Below are 15,949 nucleotides of genomic sequence, written 5' to 3'. Positions count from 1 at the left end.
TGAACTTTATCTTAAGTGGATAAAAAAAAATCTGACCCAAGACCATATATTTGAGGCTGTTTGATGTCTGTTTGCAAAGCTCTGTCTTACCCTCCTGCATGGGTCCTGGAAAGCCCATGTTGGGCCCTCTCTGTTCTCTCCCTACGTCATACCGCCCTACCCACTGCCTACTTGCTTATACCCCTTCTATCTCTTTGCCTGTCTCCTGTATTTATCAATCAGTCTGGAAGTCTGTGTGATGGGGAGTCCATGCTGTTGCAGTTATTCTTGATGTTAAGAGAGAGTAACAACAAAGACACAACATGAGAAATAAATATGGACGTGGAGGATAGCCTATCCCATGTTACTCACTTTACATGATACAGGAAAAGAAAGTGGTCTCACAAATAGTCATTCTGATAATTCTAAATAACATGTGTCTAGGGTAGTACTGTCTCAGGACAATTTTCCTTTATAATATCAGTAGAACCACATTTTTCTGCCATCAAGACTTTATTAATGAAGTTCATATGGTAATCAAACTGGTAATTAATATGATGCTTTCCTTTATGGACCATGGGTACAGTTGAGTTTTACAGTCACAGTCCATGTGGGGTGAAATTCATAGGTCCACCCCTGACTCAGGAGAAAAACATCCTGAGGGTGTGGCCCCTGGTAGGATTCCACCCATGCTCCAGCAGATGGGCTCATACCAAGCACACATGAGCAACTCTAACTGGACTTAGGAGGTTATTTAAAAAAACAAAAGAAATAAGTTGGAGTAAAACATGTTAGGATGCTATGTGGGAATTAGGGAAAAGTGGAGAGTATATATGGTCCTACTGCATTTATTACATGAATTAAATTATTGAGAATAAAGAAGAAAATTTAAATATATTACTTATAGACCATTAGAATTCTTGAAATGCCTTGTTATACAGATACAGGCAGCTTCACTTCTCAATATATTTTCAGGATCAATGAAAATGAATCCTATTCATTGCTTTTAAATCTTGAGCTTATTGGGATGAAATTTCCATAGGGATAATAGACATTAAAATGAAGGTAAATTTTTGATTTCTAACATGTTGAAAGTATAACTTTAAAAAACATAAACCACTTGTACATTCATTATATAATTCCTATATAAGGATTCGATATAAGGTAAGCTGTGTGGGTATCAGCTGTTCTTGTATGGCAGATAGAGAGAGAGTTGGATATATATGTTGAAACCATGTGGTCATACGGTGTTTTATTCATGTTTTCAGCTCACTGGTAATTCAAAGTTCTGTGATCTCCATGGCATTTCTGCCTTCCGTGTCATCCCATGTGGCTCCAGGGGATAGCAGACCCCTTGTGACACCCCCAGCAGTGTCCCCTGGCCCTGCAGTGGAGGCCAAACGCTACAACCCAGACGTTCCAGGTGACGGATCGATCAGGACGCCTGCATCGAGCCGGCACAGCTTTATATTTTATGTCAGGTCCAGGGGCTCCTTATTACTTTGCTATTAACTTTATACCATATAGGACAATGTCTCAGAGACAGAGGTATCTGTCTTTCTGGCATTTATCTGCCTCTGTGGCACAAATCAAACATGATTCTTTAATACCAAAGTCAGTTCTTAAGAGACTTGGCCTCCACAAACAGCTCAGTCCAACTCAGTCTAGGCACTTAGCTTTTATGTTGGACTTAAAATGTTTAAGCAACGCACACCTTTTTCCCCAAGGCTAGACTTGATGGTACATTTGAAATCTATATTTCTTTGATGTGTCTGTCTTGACATGGTTTACCTTTTTACCGCAGTGTCCAGGCAAATTGCAAGCGGTTCAGAAAGGGATAGGTATCCAAAGTGTTCCACATGGCGTAAATAATTCCTGACTGAAATGCAGGCTGTCTAGGGGGCTGACACGAAACATCTTCCATTCTGAGATTTACTTTTATCACCTGTCAGAGACCCTTGATTCAAGGGCACAGGCACCAATCCTCACGTGCAGTTGGAGAGACCTGGCCAGCTTAATAACCCCCAGTCCACCCTAAGGAATGTTCAGTGTGATTTCCAGGAGATGTGGTTGGCCAGCCTGACAGATGGTTGACACACAAAAGACAGGGCACTATGGCAACCAGCTGTCCTGGTGTCTCTGTTTTCCTCCTTTGCTATCCTCCTTAGTGGCAAAGTGTTTCTTACTGGGTATTTTGGGCAAGATTAATGCTTGTAAAAGAAAGCATTTATGAAATGAAAGCAACAGCCCAATAGGGTAAGTTCTGTTGCACAGGGAAAACTGCTAAATGTGGTTACAAGAGCAACAGAAATTCTCCTTGTTCTACCCTCTGGTTTTCAGTACTGTTGCATAGACTGGCCTTGAGTTTATGGACTCTAGTGATGCCTTTTCACTGCCCTACCCAAGTAACTGGGACTGCAGTGTTGTCTGGGGTTTAAACTGGTGTGTGTCTAAGTCCCTGTTGACTTATCCTTGTCAGTGAATAATTACTGTGTTAACTCAGTTAACTCTGGCTTCAGAATGATGGACAAGTCAGCAGTAGTATTCCCATCAGTACGTTTAACAAGACCTCCTCAGGAAAGGAGGATCTCTCATAAAGCCCCGCCCCTAGACAAAGAACTAAGGCAACTAAGGACTACTGGGAGAAAAGAATTGGTCTTCCCCAGAGATGAGCTCCCTGAGTGTCCAATACCAAGTGATTAGCCTTGTACTCAGACACATTCTCTCTTTACTCTCCCCTCTCCTCCCCTTTCCCCTCCCCTCCCCTCCCCCCTCTCTCTATGTATAAAACAATAATTAATAATTAAAGAAAAAGAGGCCATGCATTTGAGAGGCATGGTGAGGGCATGGGATAGGTTGGGAGAGGTTGGCAGGAGGAAAGAGAGGAGAGAAATGATGTGATTATATTTTAGTTTTTAAAAATTGGGAAAAACTCTAACACAGCAGGCATACACATCACATTTAGACAGCTTTCTATTTTCAAACAATCATCAGATATTTAATAAATTGAAATTCTTATTTCAAATTTTTAAGATTTCCTTTGAGTCTTCACAGTTTAGGTGTTTGGATTAACCTTTTTGCTATGTAGTAATATTGATAAACATGAAGGTATGTTTTTCTGTACTGTATTTTTCCTGAACAAATTACTCATTTCCTGTGTGTGTGTGTGTGTGTGTGTGTGTGTGTGTGTGTGTGTTTGCTTGTATATGTATATAATGTATATATGCATGACATGAGTACCAATCAAAAGAACTAATATCGCTAAGACTTAGGCTCCTGCCACATTGAGCCCTGCAAACTCCTTCTTTCGTAAATCAATAAAACTAACTCGAAATTCTTGTAAAAATACAAAAGTGTGAAATAATCAAACAAGGTTGAGAAAGAACAGAGTTCCTGGCCTCCAGGCCAAACTGCGATCAGATATTAGCATCAAGGTAGATGGATTCACCAGTGAAATAAAATCAAAATATATAGCTATGTTATCAGTTGATTTTTAAAAGGAAATTTAGATAGTTTAAACCATTCAGCTTATAATATTAGATTAACTGGGTATTTATATTCAGTAAAATGAGCTTTAAGAAAAATACTTCATATTGTATACAAAATTAACTCAGAATTGCACAATCTAAACTGTATATAAATTCTATAAAAATATATGTGACTTTGGATTTTATTATTATGGTAATAGCATGCTTTACAAATGAACAAATAAATGAAAATTATAAATTAATAAGCTAAAAGCTCTATATAAAAGTAATCACTAATGGCAGTGAGAAGGAAATGACTCACAGGCTAGATGAAAATATGTTAAGATCACAAATGTCATCAGGATTTCTATCTAGAGCAAAACAGAACTCTCAAAACACCACCGAGGAAGCAAAAAGCAAATTAGTAAAAAAGTCAGATGGTTTAAGTAGCTAATTCACCAAAGGGTATGAAGTAATGGCCATTAAACTTTACATGGGAGACGTCGCTGTCCACTGGGAAATGCAGGGTTAAAGCACTGACCACATCAGATTATGGACACTCTGGTATGCAGTTAAGAAAATGTAAAGTGGTGGATGGTTTCAGAAAATACTTTGTATCCACCCCTGGATAAATACATACTGCTATACCACTTCTGGAAATTTACCCAAGACAAAAGGAAACATATATCCATGCAATGCCCAAGCAATAGGCTTGCCTATTGTTGATAGTTTATTCCAAATTCACTTGTGGTAGCAAAAAAAAAGAGACAACTCAGATGTCCTTCAGTTAGATCAGTGATTATCAACTTTCCTAATGCTGCGACCCTTTAATACAGTTCCTCATGTTGTGGTGACCATCAAGCATAAAATTATTTTGTTGCTACTTCATAACTCTAATTTTCCTACTGCTATGAATCATAATGTAAATCTTTGATATGCAGGATATCTGATATGCGACCCTCTGGGGGTTACGATCCGCAGGTTGAGAACCACTGAATTAGAAACAGAAGCAAGCCATGATATAATCAATATATTCCCCAAGGGGAAAATAATTTATGTCCTAGCATTGTAGCTGAATCAAAAAACAGTAACTGTGTGTAGTAAAAGATATCCCCCACAAAATATACTGTATATTCTTGTTATATAAAATTCTAGAAGGTAATGATTATCATATAATAGAAGAAAACAGGTATGATTTGAACTTACAACAATCAAGGGTATGTATGGCAGGTCAAGGAGTCCTTTATGGGCAAATCATGTTCATTATCTTAATTTTGTTGGTGGTTTCATCAATTGAAAAAACTAGGTTTATGTACTATAAAATTGCTAATGACACCCTTTTGAACTACTGTGTGTTTCACATACAGATGAAATCACATCAGATAGATAACCAGCATGTGTTTGTGCTGCTCTCTTTTCATGTGTACTGCACATTGGCATTGATGTTCAATTAAAAGTGCTGTCTTTAGTGTACAAATTCAACTCTGAAAATAAGCGTAATATTTACTCTTATGCTTATGGGTAGTTATTTATCTATTTCCAGGAGTAGAATATTCTTAAATTAAATTTAAACAGATAATATTACTTTCCATTAGACATACAATGATGATATTGTATATCATTTCTTGTGTTAAATCAAGCCCTGTGACTGTGATGAGCGTACGTTATTATTTGGAGTACTTGGGTGTGTTCGTGTGTCTGTGTGTGTTTTGTCAATCATTTTAGTCATGTTATCCATGGTTCCTTAAGTTGTTTGGCCAAAGGTTTAGGAATGAATAACAAAGAGTGTCTTTAGACCTATTTTATTTTATTTATTTATTTATTTATTTATTTATTTATTTATTTATTTATTTATTTTGGTTTTTCGAGACAGGGTTTCTCTGTGTAGCTTTGTGCCTTTCCTGGAGCTCACTTGGTAGCCCAGGCTGGCCTCGAACTCACAGAGATCCGCCTGCCTCTGCCTCCCGAGTGCTGGGATTAAAGGCGTGCGCCACCACCGCCCGGCTCTAGACCTATTTTAAAGATGAAATTTTCCTTAAAGAGAACAGTCTTTTTAAATAAACATTCTTTTATTCTGCTTTGTAGATGCTCTTTGATTTTTTTTAAACTGGAATAAATCAAATATAGTGATTTCTAGATGAGATCTACAACATAGTAGCTTTCAGTCCTCCTCATTACGTGTGTAAACCACCAGTGAGTGCTGTGTGCGACCTGTCTGCCTACTGACCCAGCTTGTGGTGAGAGACACTTCTGTGCCGCTCTCCTCTTTAGGCAAAGCTGTGGCCGTTATCTCTCTGCATTGGTCACTTGGGACTCTGCTCAGGTGCTCTTTCTCTTATTTTTCTGTCATTGCGATCTTTACAGTTATCCTGCATTTTTGGTGGTATTGTCCTCTTGGCCTTTCTCAGGTGGTCTGACAGTTAGCAAGTGAGATGGGGCAAAACCAGGGTTCCAGTCCATCTGGCTTCACCCACCCTCGCCTCTCTGCTTCCAGGGAGATAAATACCGTCAAGCAGGATGTGTGGGTATAAGTTAAATATTTGTACAACAATGTGTGAGGCCATGTAAGAAGACTGAGATAATGTAGAATAGGTATCTTTACCAGGTCATTTTGGGGCAAACGTACTTTAATAAGTATCTTTAATACTTTAATAATACTTTCAGTTATTATTGAAAGGATAAGTATTGACTCAGGAACCCCAAGACCAAGTTGTCAGCACAAAGGAGATTTTTATTTTTGCCCCAAAGGGACAGAGAGCAGGGAATAAGAAACAGAGATAGGAGACAGAGGGAAAGGGAGCCAAGAAGAGGAGGTAGGGGAAGTGCTGGGGGAGGGTCTGTATGTCAAATTACTCTGATTGGTCAATAAATAAAACACTGATTGGCCAGTGGCTAGGCAGGAAGTATAGGCGGGACTAACAGAGAGGAGAAAAGAAAGAACAGGAAGGTGGAAGAAGTCACTGCCAGCCGCCGCCATGACAAGCAGCATGTGAAGATGCCGGTAAGCCATGAGCCACGTGGCAAGGTATAGATTTATGGAAATGGATTAATTTAAGATATAAGAACAGTTAGCAAGAAGCCTGCCATGGCCATACAGTTTGTAAGCATTATAAGTCTCTGTGTTTACTTAGTTGGGTCTGAGTGGCTGTGGGACTGGCGGGTGACAAAGATTTGTCCTGACTGTGGGCAAGACAGGAAAACTCTAGTTACAGGGAATTGTCCTGGAGGACAAAGGACTACCTCTGGGTAGAGAGGAGACACCCGTGGCCCATAGGAAAATGGAGGTTTATAAAGGTACAATGGGAAGCTCCGCATTAGGATGGGTGTTTCATTTTAATTGGGCATGATAATTAGGTGAAGCAAAGGGGCCTTTTTATTGCTGGATTTCAGTAGTTGGGTAGCTGGACCTTGGTAGTCAGGAGGAGGCCAAACAAGGGAATGGACCTTGGTGGCTACCTTTAGGAATGTAATCTAACAGTTTTTAGTACAGCAGAGGGAATGGGGGAGAAGGGCAAGGCCTGCCAAAGCCCTTCAGTTATTATTCAGACTGATGAGAAGGTTTAGTAAATGTAGGTGCTGGCCACCAAGCCCACATGGTGGACAGAGAGAGTTGCTCCTGAGAAGTTATCCCTTGAGCTGTGGACAGGCGTTTACACACATAAACACATGCTCCAAGACACATACACAGAAAGGAAGGAACTTTCCTTCAGTTTTAAATAGATGAGTATTCGTAGAGTACTGTCACGAAAAGCTAGAAAATAAGAAGTACCACGTGGGCTTGCTGAAACCTGACATGCGTGTGTTGTAGATGTGGAATTGCCTGGTAAAGCACCTGTTGCCGACCCTGTCACCTGTATGAGGAGCACAGGAGTGAAGTGCTCACTGGTTCATCCTTGTCAGTAGAAATGCAGTGTAACACACACACGTTTGCTGGCTACCACAAAATAGGGAAAAGTCATAGGTAAAATGGTGTTTATAATTATTAATTTAACCAGCAATATCATGATAATCATTTGTAAATAAAGTTATTATGTCATTATTAGCATTATTTTACTCTTTGTACTTAAATTTTTATATTTGACATGCATTTTATGCTTCTAGCACATTTCAATTCAAAGAGCAAAGTTGCATCCAAAGTATATAATCTATAGTTTTGATAAAAGTTGTATTTAAAAAAAAATAGGTTCACATTTCTAAGCTATTCCAATGATACTAAAACATTGTTTTCAATGGCTGGGTTGTATTAAGTTTCAAAATTGAATTTATATTAATTCAAATTAAGTAACCTTGGGTCAGTTGCTTACCAAGCATTGTAGCAAGTGAAATGGGAAACTGTCTGAGTGAGTGTTGAGGAGAAGGTAAAAGAGAACACCAGCTGGATGAGCTCCATACTTTGTCACAGGCTAGCTCCGAGGCTCCACTTTTGTCCACCCTGGCCCTGTCGATTCAGGATTTATTTGCACATCTTAGCATAGAGTTAACATTGCATCATTTGTTTTTGGAGGCTTCGTATCTTCTACACCATAGTTATAATTCCTTTTGCTTCTAACACTTATTGCAGTAATGGCTTCCTTTCATTTTTTTTCATAATTAATGCTAGAAATTTATTATTTTGCATCTTATATCCAACTTTATGTCTGTTGTCTGATTGGCCCTGTTTTTAACCTCACTGAGATTTTTGGAATGGCTCTCATGTATCATGGCTTATAAAATTATTTCAGAGTCCTAGCCTCTACTTATAACCTACAGTCCTGTTTGTACAATATATTATGTACCTTGCTAATGGCCAATTTTAAAAAAGTCAGTAATATCCTCTAGCTTTCCTAAATTTCTGGAATCTATCAAATAATATTTGCAATGTTTTATAGATATAAGCTTTTTATGTGTTAATACTAAGCTTGGACACTTCATGTCCAATTAATATTCATTTTTTAATATTTTTAATATTCATGATATGTGTTTCTTGTTACAGGAGAAAAGCCTTTCAAATGCGATGAGTGTAACTTCGCCTCTACAACCCAGTCACACTTGACTCGTCATAAGCGTGTGCACACTGGAGAGAAGCCCTACAGGTGCCCTTGGTGTGACTACAGGTAATGAGGTCAGAAGCACCGCCATAATCAGTTGGAACCTGGCAGAACTTAGCTATTTGTTTTTAGTATACTTTAATGGGCTGTGCATGTTAGGCAAGGTCTGTAATTCCTAATCTCAGTCAAGTTTTAAAAAACAGACATTTTTCATAACAGTGTTAGCTTCACTGTAAAACTGAGAAGGTAGGTGATGGATTTTCTTAATATACCCATTTCCTTCCACTGGAGAACTCCTTCATTTTCTCCTAGATTCTTTATTACAATTGGCCAACCACATTGATGCCTTTATAGCACAGCCCTTATTTACATACGGTGTTGTGTATCCTGTGTGTGGGCACACTGATGATAGCGTAGTTCCACATGATAAAGTTATATACAAACTTCTGTTTTTATAATCGTAATGCTTAGGTTTATAATCCCCCTTTCCCATGTTTTGGGTATTTATTTCATTGCTCACATTTAGGGTCTATTGCCAGCAGTCCACTGTTCAACAAGTATGTGGTATGACCTTGACTTTGAGCGAAAGCGTTTGTGTGACAGTGAAGATGATGTAAGAAGTGCTTTCTGCCTTTTACAGTGCAATTTCTCCACTAGTGCTTGAGTCTTTTATAACATTGACTGGAGAGGTAAATAAAGCACCCTTGGGAGAATGTAGAAAAGGACGTCTCTGGGCCCAGACCTAGTCCTGAATTCAGGTGTGCTTTAAGAGCTGTCTCAGTGTCGGTTTGCATGGTGCCTATTCCAAGAGGAGGTGGCAGTTGCCTTTTATCTTGGAGGTGGCAGTTGCTTTTTAATGGTGAAAGCATTTTGGAGATCTGTTCGGTCCACTCCCTGGCGTCTGTGGCGACTGAGAGGTGCTACTAAGGTGCATGGAGAGAGGCGTGGTGACAGAAGAATGGGAAATAGAGCTTGTGGCCCGGTCAAGCTGCCTGAGAAGAGGAACATGAGCTTGACCTCTTTGGCAGTCTGTAATAGGTGGACTATAGGCAACTGAGTGGTACCTGTGTTAGCGAAGGGGTTCCCCCTTGGGCTGAAGCTTTCTACTCTGACTGCCGCACACCACCTACACCATGATACAGAAATACAAAGTCCCCTTCTAATGAGTACTAGGATATCTGTATTGAAGTTGGAGATTTCTTCAAAAAGCAGATTTTTGTGTGACTGTGGAGGTAACCTGTGCATTTGGCAAATATATTGCTACAATCTCGATCATCATCCACATTATTGCATTAATTTTTATGTGAAAGGTCATTGAATAGAACAGAGATATTACAGATATATTTCATTCATTAATTATTTATTCATTCAACATTTTATGGGCTCTGTCTACACATAACACTAGAGTGGTATTTCTTGGAAGTTTGGAGAAATGGTGATCTAATTAGAGGTAGCCCTAGAAATCCTAATCTCCTGATGAATATGTGGCCTGTTAAAAAACATTTTCAAGCCTATTTAACCTTATTGCAGAGCTTATACCATAGTTGTGTTACCTATAAAGGAGAAACACAGTTAGAAAATGAAAAAAAATGTTTCTTATTACACCTTGCTTTGGATTAAAGCTTTAGCTTATCCCTGTGCATAATGCTTTTGTTCTTATTTTAGAGGAGGAATTTCTTTCTTTGAGTATCAATTTTTATTCTCATTTTTAAACACTTTGTAACTGCCTTTCTATACCAGCAATCCTTCTCCGGAACTGTAGTTTTCACATTATTTTAAGTGGTAGAGGTGTTTCAAATGAGACGGTATACAAAGATCCATATACATTGATAGAAGTGGTACTCATTCATAACAAACACAGCATAAATCGGTAATGTTCATTCACTGTAGCTTAAGAGGAAGCATGACACAGCAAGGAGCTTACTATGGGGAAGCTTTCTGTGCCATTCTTAGGTAGCCATAGCACCCAGGTTAAGTCTTCACTGTGGGCCTGCTCACAGAAAAGGGATGTGAGGAAGCTCAAGCTGTAAGGATTAAGGCTCAGCACAGCTACATCATTCACGAGATACTGCTTATTAATGAGCCTGCCTTATTGGGTCCTTGTTGTCCTCAGCTTTCACACACAGTGAGGTTGTCTAATCCGACTTGTTAAACTCTTGTCAGTTACAACTCCTTCTCGCTTAGGAAAGTATTGCTCCAGTGGAGACACAGGGCCTTCTACTTGTGGAGGCCATCTCGTGGCTTCTCATGTTCTCCTAAGACCTCTGATGGGCCTGGAACACAGGGACTACTTAGTGTGTGCTGGTTAAGGAAATGAAAGCCTGGGAACATCTGTCTAGAGGTTGAACCTCTGAGAAATACACAGAAAGAGTATTTCTAGCAGGTATGTGAGCAAGAATTGTGAAGAAGAAACCAGACTGCAATACAGCGGTGCCAATGGCTGGTGACTGTGGACTGGAGGGACTGTCTGGAGGTCACAAATGTCCTAGCTCTCATGGCTGGTGACCGTGGACTGGAGGGACTGTCTGGAGGTCACAAATGTCCTAGCTCTCATGGCTGGACTTGTTCTAATGCTCAGGCCCTGTACATATCTGTCTCGTTTCTGTGCACACATATGCTCAGACATACACATACACACGTGGACACACACACACTCAGATATAAACATATACACACACTATTAAATAAATACATCATTTTTGAAAAAAATGACACCATTTGTAATAGCACCCAGGAACCCAAATATCTAGACATTGCTTTAAAAAACTCTAAAACATTTGCTGTAAGTGCCATAAAACATTTTTCTTATATTACTGAGCATCAAGACAAGGGCTTTGGGTGTGTTAGGTAAACTCTCCACCACAAAATTTCATTCTCAACTGATAAAACATTTTTTAAAAAATAATATACAAATAAGTCATGACACATAATACCATTTTCGTAAATGGGAAGGAAGTTTACTAATAATGTTAATTGTCTTCATAATAACTTACATATTAAGTATGTTTCCAATTGTTTTCCCCCATGGAATTTGGTAGGATGACTATAATATTATTTATTTTATTTTAAACTTTATGATAAAATATTGCAAGTAGTAATAAAATCCACATATCAAACTTATCCAGACACAAAGATACAACTCCGTGAACTTCTGTACAGTTAAGGGTGACCATGTACAGCAGGAGTGGTGGGACTTCACACTGGATTTCATTCTTTTACTACCAAATATATTTTTATACACCTACCCACGACACACACACACACACACACACACACACACACACACACACACTACACCAGACAGAGTTAGAATTAGGTAAACATTTATTATTATTTTTTCTTAAGTCTATGGAAAGGGGGCCCAGGCCAGTACAGTTAAGAGCAAAGCTTCTTAAGCTTTTTCCACTTAAAACTAGTTTTGCCCAAGTATAGTACTGAGTTCAGGATGTATGTGTATATTAAATTAGTATACAGATCACATTTTATTGATTAATATTTATTAAAAGATATTTTAAAGAAATTTTTATACACATATTTCTACATTAAGAAATGAGCATCTTGTATCCTAATGAGAGATGTGCTTACTTATTTTTATATACATAAATAATATTGCTTGGATGACACTGCTGCATGGGGAGCTTCTTCATTGTTTTTCAGAATTGATCATATTCTGACTTTATAGACTTCAATACTCATAGCACCAACCTGCACAAATACATAATTCAGAATGGAAAAGAATGTTTAGGCCCATTTTGGAAATTATTGGAAATTTTTCCCAACCCAAAATTCATTCAACATGTTTAATGCAATTTTAGTCAGTAATTCAAGCAGCTATTTGTAAAAATTAAACATTCTAAGACTTTATAATGCAAAGATAGACTAATTTAATATTTTCATGTCTAGGACTGATAGTAGGAAAACATTGTCTTTTTTATAACTAAACCGTTATGTTTTTATGATAGTTTAAAAAAAGTGTATGGACAGTAAAAACTCTCTGTGTAAACACACAGTGGTCTTAAATTCAACAGGAGGCATTTGAAATCTCTGGTTGCCTGGAGCAAAGACTTGTGGGGGACTAAGCTTGCCTCTTTGTGCGTTCAGGAGCAGGGTTGCCATGATGTCCTCAGATGTCACTTGGGCAAGTGTGCCAGAAATACCTGTGCTCCACTGTGAGTTTGACTTTGATTTTCTGTGTGTGTCAGAGTAGGCCGAGTTACCAGTGTTGAAAACCTTTTACCATTACCAGACTTTTGTGATTCATTAATTCACAATGTAAGAAGCTAATGTATTCATTTTTATATTTTAAAAAGACCAATTTTATTTTACCTTTCATTCGTAGCTTGATATTCAGAGTGTTAAGTACAGCTCCCTTGTCCTGCACATTCTAGTGTGTTGAAATTTTGTTTATAATCCATGTCCAGATTGAATCTTAAGAACTTCCTACAATACTTAGAAGTTATTAAATCCAAAATCTTTTATAATTGCTGAGACACCTTACAGTTTCAAAATGCCTCACTTGAAAATCACTCTCCTGTAACACGATTGTAACACTTGTGTGACCCCAAGACACACTGACTTATAATGATCAGTATATTAAGTATTTTATATGTGTATATTATTTTATATTATATGTTATATCATATATATGTCATACTATTCTACACCTGTGCTCCTTTCAGAAGTTTTTTCTGAAAGTAATAGTCTTACTTCAAAGTCTTGTTGTATGCTAGTGACTAAAATAAATTTTTAGATTTTAGGATGAAGGTTTTTGACAATACTAGCACAAAGTTTATCATTTGAATCTTTATATTATCATCCTCACACTTTGGTAGATTCGTGATACTTGTACGCATAGATATATTTTCACATACTTCTGATTTCCTTGGTTTGAAAGGATGTTGGACCTTTCGCTAAGGTGAAGGTCATAGTATGTGTCCCGTGTGCATCCCGTCTCATTCCACAGCATCCCTGGTTCACAGTAGCTCACTGGTGCCCGCTGGCGCTGTCCTGTTGCATCTTGTGAGGCTCTGTGATCAGGACTATGTAGCGTTCTCTTAGGCATGTCATCCCGGCCTGTAAATTAATACCGAGGGCACTTTCATCCACCAAGTCACTTTTTCAAATATTTCCTGTCCTTGGAAAGGTTGATTTTGTGTTTATGTAAAACATTTGTATGATTTTACTTTCTGAAAGTAAATGGTTTGAAGCTTTTTTATTCACTCAAAATCTTTAGCCTTCTGTGTGCTATGGTTGGCTTTTACCAGTGAACAATTTCATTAATATTGAAAGAGTTAGCAGATATATTAAGACACAGATGAACTGTAGAAATTTGAGCAGATTTTTTTTATTTTCGTAATGAGGAAAAGCAGAAAGAATATGATAGTATCTGCAGACACATAGGAAATGCCTCCCTCCTCGTGATACATTTCTGTGTGTGTGTGTGATGGGCGTAGTGATCACAGCAGGATGTTCACATATCTCCAGAAAGATGCATATGTTTATCTTTTCCCTCCACAATATCCTATTACTCAGCTATTTAAATACTTTTCCTGTGTATATTCTGTATGCAAAACTGTTCTGTCTTCTGGTCTTCATGCCAATATTAACTGTTATTTGCAAGAAAGTTAACCATCATTAGAAATTGAAATATTATTTAAATTGTATTTGGAAATATATTTCTTATTTTATAAATTGAACATTAGCACACTAATACTACTAGTTAAAATTATTCATGAAAAATATGAGTGCAGATTTGTTTACAAAAGAATTTTATAATTGGTGTTTTGAACCTGGGGCTATTTTTCAAGTTTGCATTATTAATTTAGGCAATGACATCTCATTCTATTTATATGTAAACATGGACCCCTTTCTGTTGCTTTTCCTGTCTAAAATATCCAGAAGTCTAATCCATTACACATCAGTGTATTCCATCATAACTTCATAACTTTTTAGCATTAATTACTCCACATTATAATTTCAAAGTCTAAATTTAGACACATAGCACACAGTCCTACTGTATTATTTATGTAGCAAAATCTTAGATTTGTTTTTACACAAAAATGAAACAGTCTTAACATTTTTCTTCATTTTCTTTCCTTTTGTTCTGTGTTGTCATCTCTATATTAACAAGAGACAGCCCGACCTTTCCTGTGGCAGAGTATTGTTTTTAATAATATAAAATCTCTACTTGCCCATCAGATTTGTGACTGAGTGGTTTCTATTTTACTTCTGATATTGGCTTGAATATGATAGTAGGTGAATTTACTGAAGTGCCTACCGCTGAGTTGTTTGTTTGGTTGGTTTTTGGGGGAGCTTAAACTCCTATAGAATTTTCTTTTGTTTCGGTAAGATTTATGTGGGAGATATGGGAGATAGTACACTAAAAACTACAACAGCATATGGAACTCATCCTACTACACTATTCAAAGTGGCAAGGGGAGTCTTAAGTACTTTAAATCTTGTTTATTAAATTGCAGAAAACAAATTTAGGGCCATTTCATTGTGTACCTGTTATTGAACTTGAAACGTCCTCCAGGTCTCACTTAAGTTTTCCTCAAATTTACCTGTCCTGGCCCCGCTGAACTTAGCTGTGCCTTGCTCTGTAAAATAGTTCTTAGTGTTTTAATTCATGCACAGACTTTTTTTTTTAATTCACTGCATGAAAGTATTCCCCAGTAGAAATAATTGTATCTCATGATGCTAAGCAATAAATTCTAAATTCTACAATTTCCATCTCACATTAAGAACTCACTGTTGTTTTGCTAAACTCCAGGAATTAATTCTACATTTTGTCTTCTTGCTTGATGACTGATTTAACACTCGGCCAGGATTTTCTGGAGATGTGGTTATCACTTTAGTTTCCTGTCTCAAGACGGTCTTTCTTTCTTGCATGAGGAAGAAGTGAAGGACAGTTGATGGCCCATCCTCACTAACAGAGCTGTGTCTCCACTAGCAGGTCTCTCCTGTGCACTCTAGGCTCTCTGCCCTTGCTCGTCTGACTCTACTTAGCTTTTCCAGCCGGCATCTGGCGCAGCACTAGGCCTGGCTGCTGCTCAAAGTGTTTGGAGTCTGTGCCCACACTAGCAACTTCGGGGATAAATATTTTTAGCTTAGCGGAATTTTGTTTTACTTTTAATTAAAACTTGACATGTTTGGGAAGTTTTAAGATACTTAACCAAATCCTTAGAGTTACGATCTTCCACTTGAAATTTTATTTTAATTTCTGATATATGCATTTCTATAAAATATGTCAATTGCAAACATGTTTTTAGGTTATGGATGATAACACTCATTTAGGAACAGTGTTACTACACATAATTAAATATAAGACAAATGTTTATGGCACTGTGTCGTTACCAGTTCAGCATACAGCAGGATTCATTGTTCTTGTCTGGGATTTGTGTCTGCAGCATCCTGAGTTAGGGAGACAGAGTCCACAGGGGGTAATTTTCTCCTTTTGGATCATCTCCTGAGACG

General features: G+C 37.8%; 1 protein-coding gene across 1 annotated transcript in view; it reads left to right on the top strand.

The window, feature by feature from the left end:
- Window positions 1–15,949, top strand: part of Znf407 (zinc finger protein 407) — a 422,868-nt gene that overhangs the window by 258,115 nt on the left and 148,804 nt on the right. The window contains exon 7 of the mRNA XM_028873874.2: window positions 8,419–8,539. Coding sequence (XP_028729707.1) covers window positions 8,419–8,539 — 121 coding nt within the window. The remainder of the gene's footprint in view (window positions 1–8,418; window positions 8,540–15,949) is intronic.

This window comes from Peromyscus leucopus, chromosome 19 (genome assembly GCF_004664715.2).
Source record: "Peromyscus leucopus breed LL Stock chromosome 19, UCI_PerLeu_2.1, whole genome shotgun sequence".
Taxonomy (NCBI): domain Eukaryota; kingdom Metazoa; phylum Chordata; class Mammalia; order Rodentia; family Cricetidae; genus Peromyscus; species Peromyscus leucopus.
Note: the sequence above shows the minus strand (reverse complement) of the source record. Positions and strands in the feature narration are given on the sequence as shown.